The 16,904-nt window shown below is 33.6% G+C and overlaps 1 protein-coding gene across 5 annotated transcripts in view; it reads left to right on the forward strand.

Annotated features, from left to right (window-relative positions):
* CSMD3 (CUB and Sushi multiple domains 3) overlaps positions 1-16,904 on the forward strand; it is a 1,331,483-nt gene that overhangs the window by 846,693 nt on the left and 467,886 nt on the right. For all 5 annotated transcript variants that reach the window (XM_070477231.1, XM_070477232.1, XM_070477233.1 and 2 more), the window contains 3 exons: positions 6,566-6,748; positions 10,424-10,750; positions 15,421-15,615. In XM_070477231.1, coding sequence (XP_070333332.1) covers positions 6,566-6,748; positions 10,424-10,750; positions 15,421-15,615 — 705 coding nt within the window. The remainder of the gene's footprint in view (positions 1-6,565; positions 6,749-10,423; positions 10,751-15,420; positions 15,616-16,904) is intronic.

Below are 16,904 nucleotides of genomic sequence, written 5' to 3' on the forward strand. Positions count from 1 at the left end.
TGATTTTGTGCAATTCTATGGATGGTAACCCACCAGGTTCCTCTGTCCATGGGATTCTTCAGGCAAGGATACTTGAATGGGTTGCCATACCCTCCTCCAGGGGATCTTCTATCTTATGTCTCCTGCATTGGCAGGTGGGTTCTTTACCGCTAGCACCATCTGGGAAGCCCCATCTTAACTTTGATTCCCTAGAAAACAAAGGCTGTGATGAAGCTTATAGACTAAAACTTTATGTGGGGAGGGCAGAGTACAATTCCAAGACAGCAAAAATGAAGGGAAAAAAGAGATATAACGGGGAAGAAGGGGGATCAAATATAAGGTAATAAGTTACTGAGTAGCCACAGCCTCAAGGAAAACATAGTGTATTGGCCATGTGGGCCTCATGGACTAGCTGTGGTTTCAAACCACCTGTTTTGGGAGAAGGCAGAGCAATATTTCTTCTGGTCTCCTTCCCATCTTTTTTCTTGGTAGTCAAAGTTCATCCCTCAGACATTAAATTGTCCACAGTTACAGGTGGCACTGTAGCACCTTAGAGAAGCTGTTGAGAAAGACCAAGTTTCTGGCAATTTTGTAGGATCAAATCTGGATCCTGGAGCTACTACAGTTTTGCTGCAATAGACAAAATAAAGGTGACTATACCAATGGTTTCTCCATGCCTCAAACCTATAGGGGACTGACACAACTGATTAAGCTGCCCTAGAATGGCCAGTGTAGTTCCTTCAGGCTGGCCTGCATGTCTTTTCAATATGTCCCCATCATTCTTTAAGCATTTCTTTTTACCCAAGATGTTCCAGTTTTGTCCTTTATGTTTCCTTGACTGCTGCTGGAAGCATTTTCCTGATTCCCTTTAGTGAAGAATGGTATTCAGACACCAGGATGTGAGCACTCGTGTCCTTGTTGCTATAAGTACTTACTGTTTTTAGGACTCTCAGTGGATGGGACAATATCTGTGCATGCACATATTTGCATATGTGTGATGTTTGACATAATACCGCCACATTCATCTCTATCTGTGTGTATCTATATTTTAAACATGAATTAACATCAATTTCTCCAATTTTAGTTCAGCCACTCAGAATTCTTTGTAGCCTTCCAATTTTCTACATCCCCTTCTGGATGGTGAGAAGTCTAGCTATCCTTATCCTCAATACATTTATGATTTGCACAGTCCTCTCTTATATACCTGATCTTACAACTTTACTGGCTGCTTCCTTGGCCTTGCTTCTACTTGTTTGGCCTCTAGCCCCATTGTCTCTTACTTGATCTCACTATCTCCTCAGTTCTTGTTGCCATTATCACTGTCTCTGCTGTAGGATGAATATTTGTGCTTCTAAAATTCACGTGTTGAAACCTAATCCCCAATGTGATGACATTTGTATGTAGGGCCTTTAGGAGGTGACTAAGTGATGAGAGTGGGTCCCTGATAAATGGAATTGGTACACTAGGAGCTCCCTAGCCCCTTCTACCATGTGAGGACACAGCAAAAAGACAGACATCGGTGAATCTGGAAAATGAGCCCTGTCCAGATACCAAATCTACTGACACCTTGATCTTGGACTTTTCAACTTTCAGAACCATGAGAAACAAATTTCTGTTGTTTACAAGCCATGGCAACCCACTCCAGTGTTCTTGCCTGGAGAATCCCATGGACAGAAGAATCTGGAGGGCTACAGTCCATGGGATAGCAAAAGTGCTAGGCATGACATGGCGACTAAACAACAACATTCTCTTATAATATCTTGAAAGAACTCAGGCTCCTAACACCAAGTCACCACATCTAGACCTTTTCTTTTCTAATGCTTCTCTTCTTTTTCCACCTAGGAGACCTTTCCTTCCTTATTCTTCCCCAGTTGATATAGTAAAATAGCTCTAAGATAGTTTGAGGCTCACCTCTGCTGTGAAACTCTTACCTACTTGTCAACCTCCAGTTCAAGGGGCCTTTGCTGTACCTCCTTTTGCCCTCATTTAGGGACATAAGCTACATCTTATTTGTCTTTATATTCCTAGTGCCTAGTCTTATGTTTGATACATATTATAAACTAAACAAATGTTTCATAAATGGATAATTAGTGAATGAAAATTTCTTTGCAATAGCTTGGGGATCATGGCTCTAGATTCAGACAGACCTAAACTCTGCTATTGATTTTGTGAAATTGGGCAAGTTAATATTTATTTCTTATCTGTTTTGACTGTTATAAGAAAAAATACTATAGACTGGGTGACTTATAAACAAGTATGAATACTAAATCCAAGATCAAGGTCCTGGGAAATTCAGTGTGTGATAAGAGCCCATTTCCTGGTTCACAGATGGCTGTTTTTTTCCCTGTGTCCTCACATGACTAGATAGGTAAGGGACATTTCTGAATTCCTCTTTTATAATTGCAGAAATGCCATTTATGAAGGCTCCAGCCTCATGACCTTATCACCTTCCGAAGACTCCACTTCAAAATATCATCACATTGGGGATTATGTTTCACCATATGAAGTTAGGGGGAGACAAAAATATTCAGTCTGCAGCATTATTTCTCTGAGCACTACCTAACTTCTCTGATTTTTTTTAAATCAGTAAGTAGAGGTGATAATAGTTCCATTATATATTTGTAATGGGGATTAAATATTTTAAAAAGGTTTTTTCGTAATGTCAGTACAATTTCTATGTAAAATAAATGATAGTTACTATTATTAATAACTGATTTTTGTGCAAAACTCTATTATAACATTCATCTGTTGTATATAAATTATTTATTCAGATACTATGTATTAGTCTTGCCTCGATAGAAAAAATCTCAAAAATAAGTGAAAGAAAGTGAAAGTCACTCAGTCTTGTCCAATTCTTTGGAACCCCATGGACTTTACAGTCCACGGAATTCTCCAGGCCAGAATACTGGAGTGGGTAGCCTATCCCTTCTCCAGTGGATCTTCCTGACCTGGGAATTGAACCAGGGTCTCCTGCATTACAGGCAGATTCTTTATGAACTGAGCTATCAGGGACTATATGGTTATTTTTCTTATTGCATGTTGTTTCTCAGTCTAAGAGAATATTGCAACTTCAATATTATATCTTCATTTGAAAGTATATTATTGATTTAAATAATATTGTTTTAAAGGAGCAAAGAAAAAAATAGTTTCAAAATAGTACAGTAGAGTAAGCACCTATTCTCATTGCTAGCCCAAAGATGATAGAAGACATAAAAAAAAATCTGTTGCTTAAGAAGAGAACATCTAAGTTATTGTAAGGCTATAGGGGATTTCTGAGGCACATAAATATAAATAAACATATGAATATATATATATGTGTGTGTATATATGGAATATAGAGACAAGCTGAGAATTTCATAAACCAGTGCCTCTATGGGCTGCTATTGTTATACCTTCTGCCTAAGAAGCCATCATTCATTGGGACCAGAAACCTCCAGAGAATAGGCCACTGGCAATCTTGGGAAACCAAGTAATTGTAAGAAGAAAATAGTTTGGCTCCAGAGCCAAATACCCAGATATAAAATGGAAGTCAAATGTAGTTATCAAGAGGGAGGGATCCCCAACTCAGGGTGAAGATCATAAAAGTGGACTTTACCGTGGATCACCAGAGGTAATTTATACCTACAAGTGTGACATGATTCTGACATTGGAAGAAATAAGCCTGAAGTTTACAGAAGCAAACCAATAAAAACACTTACTTGACTACTCATTCAAAATCAGCAGTTTTGTTCTTCCCTTCAAATAATTGCCCCCTGCACTTGTCATCGTAGGCTTGACAACCATTATGATTCATCAAATACATTTTCAAATATGCTGCTTCAGAAGAAACTTTAGTCTGCTACACTTGAAGCAGACTTCTGCTTATACCCAAGGAAACAGATAAAAAAACATTTTTTAAAAAATTGAAACAACTATACTAGATATCCTTATAAAAATAAAGGGGGAGATCATGTCCATGAAAAAAAATAATAGGTTATGAAACAATAAAAAGTAGTAAATCATTAAATATCAAGAAATTGCAACATATTTTAAGTGTAAATAAGAGTGCACCACCACCATAGCACATATCACCTTCTAAAATAAGACTTTTATTCATTATTATTTGTGAACTTCCAGTGGAATATGCACTATTAAAAAGCAGGAATTATTGTCTGCTTATTCATAGATCTATCCCACATAGTACCTGGAAGAGAATCTAGCACATCAAAGGTCCTCAGATATTTGCTGAATACATTGAATGACTCAATGTGATGTGAACTGTGTAAGTGAGCTTGATTGAATTACAAAGAAACCTGGAAAAATTCATACTTTATTTGGAATTTTAACAGGTATTTAAAAAACTGTCAGAGAGGGTGGACAAAAGATAATTAAGGACATAAGTTATTTCAATTTGACAAATATATCAAATTGAATTGAATATGTTTTACTGACTTACCCACTGTGAGAGCTGGATATACTCATACTGATGATTAAAGCAATAGCACTACGATCAGCAACAAAATGATAGCCTAGACCCATACATTTAAAAGCACTTTGAAACTATTTATGATTTAAAGAGGAAATAAAGATGGAAACTATAAACTATTTAGAAGTGAACAACAACAGCAACAACAAAAGCTCTAAATACAAAAGCAATACTCTGAAGAAAATTTATAGACTAAAAAGCATATTTTTAAGGAAACAAGAGAGGCTGAAAATAAACTAATATAGAAACAAATCCTAAAACTTAAGCTTAAGTAGGTGGAGAAAGAATAGCAAAATAATGCAAAAGAGTTGAAATTTGAGTAGACTAGTAAATTTGACAATGTTTTGTAATATGAAGAAAAGAAAACTGGAAGACTAATCACAAATAACTTGCATTAGGAGTAAGAAAATTTATGATTTATCTTTATAAAGGTATATTTAGAGATTATATAACACAATTCTATCCCTGCTAAACTATCAACTTGGAAATTTTGGAAAATTTCACTTCTCCAACATATATATATATATATATATATATATATATATGTGTGTGTGTGTGTGTGTGTGTGTGTGTGTATGTGTGATTTTATGTTGCTAAATCCTTACAAATTTTTTTAATAGGAAAATAACCTTAGAAGATATTGAAACAGTGGTCAGATATCTACCTCAAAATTATGCCAGACTCAATCAGCTTTTTTTTTTTTTTTTGGCAAATTCTAACACTCAGGTATCATTTTCTTGTTATACAACCTAGCCTAAAAGACTAATGAATGCTGGAAAATTGCTAATCTTTCTTTGATAAAGTCTATACAGAAACAGCACAACAAAAAATTTAGACCAAAGGACCAATGAATGTCACTATGACACAGAAAGAAATAAATATCAAATCAATTCCAGTGTATTAAAGAAATTGCAATAACTATGTTTTCTGCTAAGGATACAAGGGCATTCAAAAACATCTCCAAAATTATTGTTTGATTAAAAAGCAACATGTTATAGAATATGCTGAGAGTGTACTGCAATATAAGTTACAATACTTATACAAAGCAATACTACATAGATTTTGTGAAGAGGATTTTTATATTTATGCAAATACTGATGCTTATAATAATATGTATTTTATGTGTGTGTGCGTGTGTGTGTGTGTGTGTGTGTGTGTGTGTGTGTGTGTGTATAATTGTAAAAGCATGAGGAAAGAACTGGAAAGATGCATGACAAATTGGTACTGGTTGATTACAGAAGAACCAGGAATGTGTGATCATTGGAGTGTCAAGAGAGATCATAACTTTATCTCAAAGTTTTTTTTTTTTTTAATTTAACTGTTCATTTTTGGTTGTTTGAAGATGGATATGTTAATGTTACCTCATGTAACTTAAAAACCAAAACAGTCACCACAATAATCTACAATTGGCCTGGTAACTCCACAATGAAGATCCCAAATATTTGAAGTTTCCTTGAGCACATGTTGAAAGGGTGTTTTAATGTGCTATGAAGAGAATTTTTTTCTTTCAAACTCCTTCAACTGAAGTCACCCAAAAAGCATTTGTTGAGAAATGTATAAGGGTAATTTGGAATACTAAATTGACCTCTGCTCTAAGGAGCTTTTGAAGGGGTCTAGTTGGGGAAGGTAATTCAACCAAGTACTAGGCAGAGTGGCGGATACTGTGTGGAAGGAATTCACTGATTGTTCTAGGAGCACAGAGGCAGAGGATGTTACCCTGTGTTCTAGTTTCAGTCTAACAATTTCCTGTATCATGTAAGGTTACAAAAATAAGAAAAGTTTTTGAAATTTGGGGGAAATACATATGTATGTAAATATGTGTACTGTATGTTTATAATATAGACAGAAAATCTGGATATTGTTCATAATTGTTCTGTCAGGAACAACCACATTAGCTCTGAAGACCTCTGATTCCCTGTCTTTAAAGTGAGAGAAAAACACTAAGTGTTCCCTAAAGATAATTACATCATAACTGTAGCAAAAGAAGATTAAGACTGGGAGAACATTTTCATCTTTTGCTTTTAAATATCCTGACTTTAGAGAGTGTATGTCTCTAAATTAACTATATGGATATCGTATGCCTGAAACCCTTGAAATCTGACATATCATCTATTGTTACAGAAATTGAAAAAGAAAGTTGTGGTGATCCTGGTACACCCTTATATGGAATTAGGGAAGGTGATGGATTTTCTAACCGTGATGTTTTAAGGTTCGAATGCCAGTTTGGATTTGAATTAATTGGAGAGAAATCCATTGTTTGTCAAGAGAATAACCAATGGTCTGCAAACATACCCATCTGTATCTGTGAGTACCAAATGCTTTGCTTCCAGATAGCATATGTTACCCTGTCCTTGCATATAATTGCTTTTGTAATTAATTGCAAAGAACTGGAACCATGTAATTATTTTTGAACGAGTAGCACTTTTTGGTACACTCTTTAGCAAGTGTGCTTATGCCAAACTATAAATTTCCTTGCAGATTTAAATAAAGTTAACATAGTTCATTTGGTAATTGCAAAGTATATTTTACATATGTTCTCATAACACTTTATTGGTGGTATTTTATACTTTATAGATAGCATACTTCTTATGGAAATTATACATCTAAGCGAATTCTAATAGACTCATTTATTTTTAACGAGATAGTACATGCTTATTTGCAATCAGGAACACTTAAAAATATTTAAAGGTTATATTCTATGTATAATGCATTAACTTATTTTTGCTTGTAGATGCTCACACTAATGCATGGTTAAGTGCCATTTATTTATATTTCACAGAATAAAATTCATTAATGTTTATGGCCTACAATATGCTTGGATTAAAATAATATATTTCTTCAAATATATTGAAGCATTTCAATTTAGCTGAAGCAAAAATATAATTTGTTTTATCTGTTGATGTACTTTTAGGTTAAATTAAAAACTATCTTCATTACAACAAATACGCTTACCAGGTATGAGTGCAATAATTGAAAAGCTTGGATTTTAGTTTTCAATACAAATGGTAACATATAAGCTCATAATCATGAAAGTAAAAATAATTTTCTTGTTCTAAAATTATTTTAAAATTTTCTTGTTTCTTATCTGTATCCAACTCTTATAATGATAATGCTTTTCATTTGTGAAATCCTTTATTCCCTACAAGGGCATTAGCACAAACCTTACTTCAAAATATAACTGACATTAAAAAAAATTAGCACTTTACAACACCTTCATTTTATCTAAATTTTAATTTGTGCTGCAAAACACACATTTTCCTTTATTGGAAGTGTTGATTCTTTAACATTTTAAAATTCTTTAGCATTTTTAAACATGTACTGAGAACTTTTTAAGTGAATAGAGGCCAAATATTTCCTAATATTTGAAAAATATTATGCAGAGATTTATATTGCAGTTGTTAAAGGTGATAAATAAATAAATTTCTAATAAACATAGATGTCTAATGAACATATGAGGACTCTTCAACACTTTTGCTTTTATAAGTTATGTGGGTCCCTTTTGCAACTAAACTCTGTCAGTGTAGCAGGAAATGCATTCATGGACAATAGGAAAATGAAAGTACAAGATTACATTCAAATAAAATTTCATTTGGAAAAGTAGAATTCAGGCTAGATTTGGCCCACAGATGGTAGTTTCCTAGTCTCTGATTTAATGATCTGCATCTGAAGGTGGTGGTGTTTAGTCGTTAAGTCCTGTCCTACTCTTGCGACCCCATGAACTATAGCCTGCCAGGCTCCCCTGTTCATGGGATTCTCCAGGCAAGAATACTGGAGTGTGTTACTAGTTCCTTCTCCATGGGATTTTCCCAATCCAGGAATTGATCCTGGGTCTCCTGCATTGCAGGCGGATTCTTTACTGACTGAACTACAAAGGAAGCTCTAAGTATTTGAGAGAGGACTGACCAAATCTATCATGCTAATTTCCCTTATCAGATTAAGTAGATATCTACACAATACTTTAGGTTTCCCAGGTAAAGAATCCGCCTGCTAATGTAGGAGGTCCAAGAGACATGGGTTCAATCCCTGGGACAGAAAGATCCTCTGGAAAAGAAAATGGCAACCTATTCTAATATTCTTGCCTGGGAAATCCCATGCACAGAGGAATCTGGTCACAGTCACAAAGTGTCGGACACAACTGAGTGAGCACACACACGATACAATACTTTAAACCCTTAATTATATCAAATGCATTTTTTATGTAACTTATTTTGATCTAGTGTTATACATCTATGAGTGCCATGCTAATTTTATGGTAATGACTTAATATTATGCTTAGTAGCACTTTGCTTATAAAAATTCTCACATCTATTCTTGCCTTTTTATTTTTTGCCAAGTTGTGTGCCAACACATTAGATCAAGTTTCTAAAGAGATTATGTTAGGATTTTGATTGAAATTTAAAAGCAATTTCTATATAATTTACATATTTGATATAATGTTTTCTCATTCAGGAACATGGCATACATGGCACCTCTTTTTTTCTTGTAAAATTTCCTGTTCTCAATAAGTTTAGAATTTTCTTTGTATGAGTTATTCATATTTTTGTAAGGACTATTTCTAGTCCTTACCTTTTATAGTCCTGTATTTTATAACTTTGTTTTTCTTCATAAACTATCTTTCAATTGCATTTTCAAATTAGCTATTATTGGTTAAAAAAGGAAATTATTACTTGTTACATATTTATCATATATCAGAACTGAAGGCTTAAATCCTTTTAAAATTGTGTAAAGTGTTCTCTAGATTTTCTTAAAGTTTGTTCTAGTCAGCATTATTTAAAATAGTCTATTAAACACAATATTAGCATCTACTAAAATGATTTAAAATATTTCCATTTTTGATGTAATACACTACTTTAATAGGTTCTGCAATATTAGACAAAGATTGTCTTTTTGGAAGAACACCTAGATTTAAAGATCTTGAAGTAAAGTCTTTTGAAATACTACTATGCTTTAGATCATGCTGACAGAATCTTCAACTTCACTAGAAGGCAAAGCAGTGCTAATTAAAACACTGTGATATCATTCTTCTTATTAAATAAAAAAGGTCAGATAATACCAGTATCCATGCTAGTAGGGGTGTTGCACTATCTAATACATTTTTGTTTTATTTAAGTACAAGATAATATAACTTTTATAGACAAGAATTTAGCAAAATATTCTGAGGGCCAAAGTTCATATCCTTTGTCAATATAGTATGGTACAAAATCGTATGAATTCAATTTTGTTTAAAAATATGTAAGAAGAAACGCTGGAAGAAAATATAATACTTTTTTAAACTATGATTTCCTCTGTGTGATAGATCATTTTTTCTTATATTTCCTGTGCTTTCTAACTTTTCTGTGTGAACCTTTAAATCAGATTTTTTAAAAGTTAAAAAAAAAAAATCTGCGGGGAAATAAAGACTAAGCTTACTATGGTATGAAAATTATTTTTTAGTTGTTTTTCCAGCGTTAGCCACTATCATGTATTAATTCATCTCCTTATCTGTGTTAGAGGCTCTCAGAGCATCCCATGCCCGTGATAGGAATCAAGTTCACCTAGTTATTACCCTTACTCCAAGTTTTCTTCAGGTTGTATCATCCTGGTAATGTTAGTACCCATGTATTATTTTTGTTTGCTTGTTTTCTGTCATTTTGTGAGATTTGTATGAAAATCTCTATATTCTTCTCCAATGTTTTTTGAAATACAGAAACTAAAACTTTGCACCATACTCTAACATGGACATGATAAATGTAAAAATAAGTTATTATTACTCCAATTATATTTTTGTGCGTATTTAACATACAGTAATTCAAGGTACTAGTTGCCTTCCCTAATAATGTGCAAACAGTAACAATTTTTTTCTGTTTTATAAGACAGATTACATTGTTTAATATTTTTTTCAAACTTCTAATTGATTATTGTAATTATTGACAATAGCAAATTGAGATACTGTATTACTTTTGGCATTTACTGTATTTTATGATTTTCCTATTTTAACAGTTCCTTGCCTCTCTAACTTTACTGCACCAATGGGAACAGTCCTTTCTCCTGATTATCCAGAAGGGTATGGAAATAATTTAAATTGCATCTGGACAATAATCTCTGATCCAGGAAGTCGAATACACCTTTCTTTCAATGACTTTGATCTGGAATCCCAGTTTGACTTCCTTGCTGTTAAAGATGGGGACTCTCCAGACTCCCCAATTCTTGGAACCTTTACGGGGGCTGAGGTGCCTTCTCATCTTACTAGTAATAGTCATATACTGCGGTTGGAATTTCAAGCTGACCACTCAATGTCAGGACGTGGCTTTAACATCACTTACAACAGTAAGTTTAATTTTTCTATATAACATATTCCTATAAATTAGAACTAGAAAAGAAATCACACAAAACAGTCCTCTTGTTCCTCCGATAAGGAAATCTGAACACATCATATGTATAATTTCTATTGGGGTGGTCTTTTAGTCCTTGATTCTAACCATATTTTTATTGTGTCATTTAGTCTTTTAGTCCTTGATTCTAACCATATTTTTATTGTGTCATTTAGTCTTTTAGTCCTTGATTCTAACCATATTTTTATTGTGTCATTTAGTCTTTTAGTCCTTGATTCTAACCATATTTTTATTGTGTCATTTAGTCTTTTAGTCCTTGATTCTAACCATATTTTTATTGTGTCATTTAGTCTTTTAGTCCTTGATTCTAACCATATTTTTATTGTGTCATTTCTCTTTTTAAGAGGCATGATATTAAGGAGATATATTTCAAATATAATTTTATATCAGCCAATATATTAATTCATTTTATGATGTCATATAAGCATAATCTCATACCTACTATACATATTTCCCTGTTATTGGTATACAAACATATCTTCCTTCTGGATTCTCATAAATCAGTAGAGAATTTTAAACAAATAATGACAACACAGAGTTGTAATTCCAAAGATAAAATTCACTAGACTATCAAAGTATCACAGAGAAGGAAATTACTAATTTGGGGGCACTGGATTACTAAGTTGACTTAGCAAAGCCATTATGTGGATGATACCTTAGTGATTAGGAAGATCAGCTCTAAAATCAATCTATGAAACTTCAAATCTTGTCTTTGCTGTAATACATTTTTAGGTTTAATAAGAGAGCCTCAGCATTCCCATCAATAAAGTTATATTGAGTTTTTGTAAGGAGTTGTCAATAAAAAAAAATCAGTGGTTTAGATTTAATAAAATAAGCTAATGTATTGGCTGATATAAATAATCTAAGAAAGAAATGAAACATTTTTTTGAAGCCAACCTGTGGATTATAACCTGGGAGACAGTCTTTCTGGAAGCTCTGACTGTTCCACTGTTAGAGGTCAAAACATAGTTATGTAATTTTTTGAGACAATATACAAAGCAAGTGGTGATCCCTTATGAGATTAAGAAGGAATGTTATCTCCTAAAGCGGAGAAGGCAATGGCAACCCACTCCAGTATTCTTGGCTGGAAAATCCCATAGACAGAGGAGCCTGGTAGACTGCAACCATGGGGTAGCCACGAGTCAGACCAGACTGAGCAACTTCACTTTCACTTTTCACTTTCTTGCACTGGAGAAGGAAATGGCAGCCCACTCCAGTGCTCTTGCCTGGAGAATCCTAGGGACGGGGAAGCCTGGTGGGCTGCCGTCTATGGGGTCGCACAGAGTCGGACACGACTGAAGTGACTTAGCAGCAGCAGCAGTATCTCCTAAGGAGGTCTGGTTAATGCAGATGCACAGTATACACTGAAGAGGAGGAAAGAGGCCCAAGAAGGTAGAGGGGAAAAAAAAATCTATGTTTAAATATTTATCATGCCATAGAATATGAATTTTATTTAATTAGAGTAAGGTAATGCATGTAAACAATTCATTATATATACCTAATAAATGCTCAATAAACATTAGCAGTTATTGTTTAGGTGCCTTCTGAACTATTCCCTTGAAAATTCTTGTTGTATTACTGTGCTTATTTTATTGTTCTAGTTTTAAGAATTCTTTGAGGTTATTTAGCTATTGTCTGTCATCCACATTTTTTATGTTTCAAAAGGATGAATATTATTTTCTGAAAATAACATGGTATAAATATAGAGAAAGAATCACATAAAGAAAATATCTTAGTATGTTAACAAACATACATACTGATGCTTCTATTTCCACATATTTTACCTGAAGCTATAGAATGTCAGTGATTTTTATTGTTTATGTGCAAAAGTACCACACTGCATCAGATATTGACCAATTTGATGAGTTAATGTTTGTGTCACATTATAATAGAATTTAATTTCCTGCTCTTTGAAAAAAATTGCGCCCTCCTCCCCCACCGCCTTGCCCCAGCCCATTCAGTGCTGAGCTTTGTCAACTAGTAACCAAGTGTGGTTATTGTCTTTTCAAGATGACACTCCTAGTGACTACTGGCACTCAAAAGTTGTCAATGTGTAATTGCACATTGTTCAAGTTAACTTAGCCATGATGTGTCATATCGGCCCTCTCTATAAATTAATTACTTTATCTAAGTCCCTTTTAAAATGTTTGAGGGTGGGATGTTTCAAGAGAACAGCATCGAAACATGTATATTATCTAGGGTGAAACAGATCACTAGCCCAGGTTGGGTGCATGAGATAAGTGCTCGGGTCTGGTGCACTGGGAAGACCCAGAGGGATCGGGTGGAGAGGGAGATGGGAGGGGGAACCGGGATGGGGAACACATGTAAATCCATGGCTAATTCATTTCAATGTATGACAAAAACCACTGCAATGATGTAAAGTAATTAGCCTCCAACCAATAAAAATAAATGGAAAAAATATAAATAAATAAATAAATAAATAAATAATAAAATGTTTCATCAGTTCAGTTCAGTTCAGTCACTCCGTTGTGTCCAACTATTTGCGACCCCATGAATTGCAGCACACCAGGCCTCCCTGTCGATCACCAACTCCCGAAGTTTACTTAAACTCATGTCCATCGAGTCGGTGATGCCATCCAGCCATCTCATCCTCTGTCGTCCCCTTCTCCTCCTGCCCCCAATCCCTCCCAGCATCGGGGTCTTTTCCAGTGAGTCAACTCTTCGCATGAGGTGGCCAAAGTACTGGAGTTTTAGCTTCAGCATCAGTCCTTCCAATGAACAACCAGGATATATGTATAAATATAGAGAATATATGCATTTTTCTATTTACAGTTTTTATGTTGTTGTAAATGCATATATCTGTTTTTTGCTTTGTTTTGTTTTGTTTTGTTTTGCTAAACAGGGATTGCAGTTCTCTGACTTCAAAATAAACTTTGGGTCCCACCAAGTCCTAACCACTGTACTGCCAGGGAATTTCCTTAAATGCATAATATTTTTATCTTTAACATTTATGATACCTTGAAGATATTATGGAAATATGCCTTTGTTTCTTGTTCTGTTTTTCTAGTAAATGATTTAACCCATTGTATTCAAGTTCTTACTCCCATGCTTCCTACTGATAGTTTTTTCCTGAAAAATTATACAGCAGATGTTATATTCAGGAGCAACCAGACTTAATCAAAATTATGCTTTTAAAAAGCACAACAGAAAGAAATTAGATATAAGTGTACATGCAAAATAAATTTTATACATTTTAGAATTTACTTAAAATTATTTTGTACTGAAAATGAAAGTGAAGGTGGCTTCAGATGGTAAAGCCTATGCCTGCAATGCGGGAGACCTGGGTTAGATCCCTGGGTTGGGAAGATCCCTGGAGAAGGAAATGGCAACCCACTCCAGTATCCTTGCCTGGAGAATCCCATGGACGGGGGAGACTGGTACACTACAGTCCACGGGGGTCGCAAAGAGTCAGACACGACTGAGCGACTTCACTTTCACTTTCTTTCACTTTATTATTTTGTACTGTTTAACTTAAAAATGAGGAGATGGATAATACAATTATATAATTTATGAACAATATCAGTGATGATTTAGTGAAAAATTGAAATAACTGCATGTACTCATGCAGTATGAATATGATATTAAATTGTATATGCCTCATGAAATAGATTTTACATATTTAGACTTGCTACTTTAAATATTCTTCCATTTATCTTAAACTAATTTAAATACTTACAATGCAAATTTGTAGGGCTCATGTAACCTGTAATCTATGAGAAATTTAAGTAAACACATTGTCCTTAAACAATTCTGCTACTTGCTGGGATGGGGCTAAATACACATCCTGGATGAAACAAGGTGAAATAAGATAGTGGCCCTGAACCAAGAAACTTGCATTCATTTGAGAGGCATGAGAAAAATGATCCAAGACAGAATATGTTGCGGAGAAAAAATTTAAAGCCAGACCAGGGGATACATTTCAATAGTATCTTGATGATCTGAGCCAAACTATTAATACTTTTTTCTGAATTTCACAATACCCTTTAGAGTAAATGGCTATTGGGCTGTTCCAAATGTTAAGTGATGTGATAATGTATAATATCTACAGCTTCTATCACAATGCCTAGAACATAGTGATTGCAAAAGAATTAGCTCTCTTCTGTTTTCCTAGATGGCAGAGAATAAATGATATATGGAAAATTATTGAAAAATTGAAAGACTTTCATACTAGATTGAAACATCTCATCTCTTTATTCCAAACAATGAATCACAACAGAAATTTTCAAGGATATGTAGTCAATCTGTTCTGTATTCACATTAATTGGAATTTTGTTCAGCATTTTAACCTGGAAATTTTACTTAGATAAAGCTAATGATTTCAAGAAATAAGCAGAAACAATTCTACTTTGAAATATTGTAATTTTATAGTGAAGTTCTTATTTTAACAGTGATACATCTATTACACATCAGAGAGAAACAGGTGTGGTCAGAGGAGAGTCTCTCTATTTTGTTTTTTTAATAAATAAGGGCTTTTCTAGTAATGAACATAACCTTTCTAAAAATCAATTTTTATCACCCAGATACTCAAGGGTCTGTTTCATACTACTAGTTTGTATGTTTTTCTCTTCTTTTGCTGTTCTCAAGCATTTGGACATAATGAGTGTCCTGATCCTGGAATACCAATCAATGCAAGGAGATTTGGGGACAACTTTCAATTAGGAAGTTCAATTTCAGTTATTTGTGAAGAAGGATTTATTAAAACCCAGGGAACAGAAACAATTACATGTATACTTATGGATGGAAAAGTGATGTGGAGTGGCCCAATTCCAAGATGTGGAGGTAAGCACAATGCTCAGTGAAAAATATAATTTCATCATCACAATGCACTAGAAACCATAACAGGAAATGTGTTGTTCTGCCAGGACTGTTGTAATCTTAAAATATCGTTTAGTATTTTTCTTTAGACATATAGTATGCAAATTACACATTTAATATTTATTATTTTATCTTTATTATTTTAACTTTTAGAAATCTTTTAGAAACTCCTTTTAAAAGAAGTGCTTATTAAAAGATATACAATAATAAATAGTAAATATTAGCTGCACATGCAGGTTACCTTCAATATATTTCACAGTTACAGCTGAGTAAACTTTATAGTTTCCAGTCATATTTTTCTTGGTATTTTAACTATTCATGATATAAATTTATTTTCAAAAATGTATTATTATTAATTACAATGAATAAGTTTATGCTAAAACACCTGTTATTTAAAATGTATAATTTTATAGGAATAGTTTACTGAACTTTTTTTTTTCAATTTTGATTTGAATGTAATATAATGTAGTCAAGAATGTTCAAGACAAAATACATGTGTTATATGTATATAGCACACATATATATATGCAATGTTTGTGAGTATTGATATATCTTTGGACATATATACTCACATAAACTCACAAATCATCTTGATAACAGGGAAAGATGATCATCTTAAGGATAATATTATATACCAAGTATATAGTGTTTTAATATAGAATCTGTAAGAGTGAATGTGGGCTGGACTTTATTTAGAATTGACACAGTAGGAATTAACATTTTGAATTACATGTTTCTCCTATTCTAAGGTTATATAACCATTTTATAAAAAATATATATGAAAGAACTTTTACTAAGACATAGATGAACTAGTCATTAAACACCTTTCAATAGATCACCATGGAGTGATTTTAGGTGACAATTTTGAGTGGTTTCTTACTTTCTTTGCTTTCCCAATTATTCTTCTTAGCTGTGCCCAGACTGACATTGGACCTTTTTCTCAATTTCTAGCTAATAAATTGGGAATGTTTAATACATATTTTCTAAAAGTATAACCAATTTAATTGAATAATTCAGCTATTAACTATAAATATTGAGTTTCATTGAATTGAACATTTTCATAATGTCTCATGGTGAAATAATCCAGACCATGCAATTAAGTTTTCCCTTAGCGCCTTCAATTAGCACCTCCCTCCTTTCTAATCACTTCATCAGAGGGCCAAACTGGATGACTTCACTGTTCTTTTCCAAACCTCAAATATTATGGGCTTCATAGGGGTTACCCTGACAATGGCTATGACTATGCTATTATT

This window comes from Odocoileus virginianus, chromosome 15, assembly GCF_023699985.2.
Source record: "Odocoileus virginianus isolate 20LAN1187 ecotype Illinois chromosome 15, Ovbor_1.2, whole genome shotgun sequence".
In the NCBI taxonomy this organism is placed as follows: domain Eukaryota; kingdom Metazoa; phylum Chordata; class Mammalia; order Artiodactyla; family Cervidae; genus Odocoileus; species Odocoileus virginianus.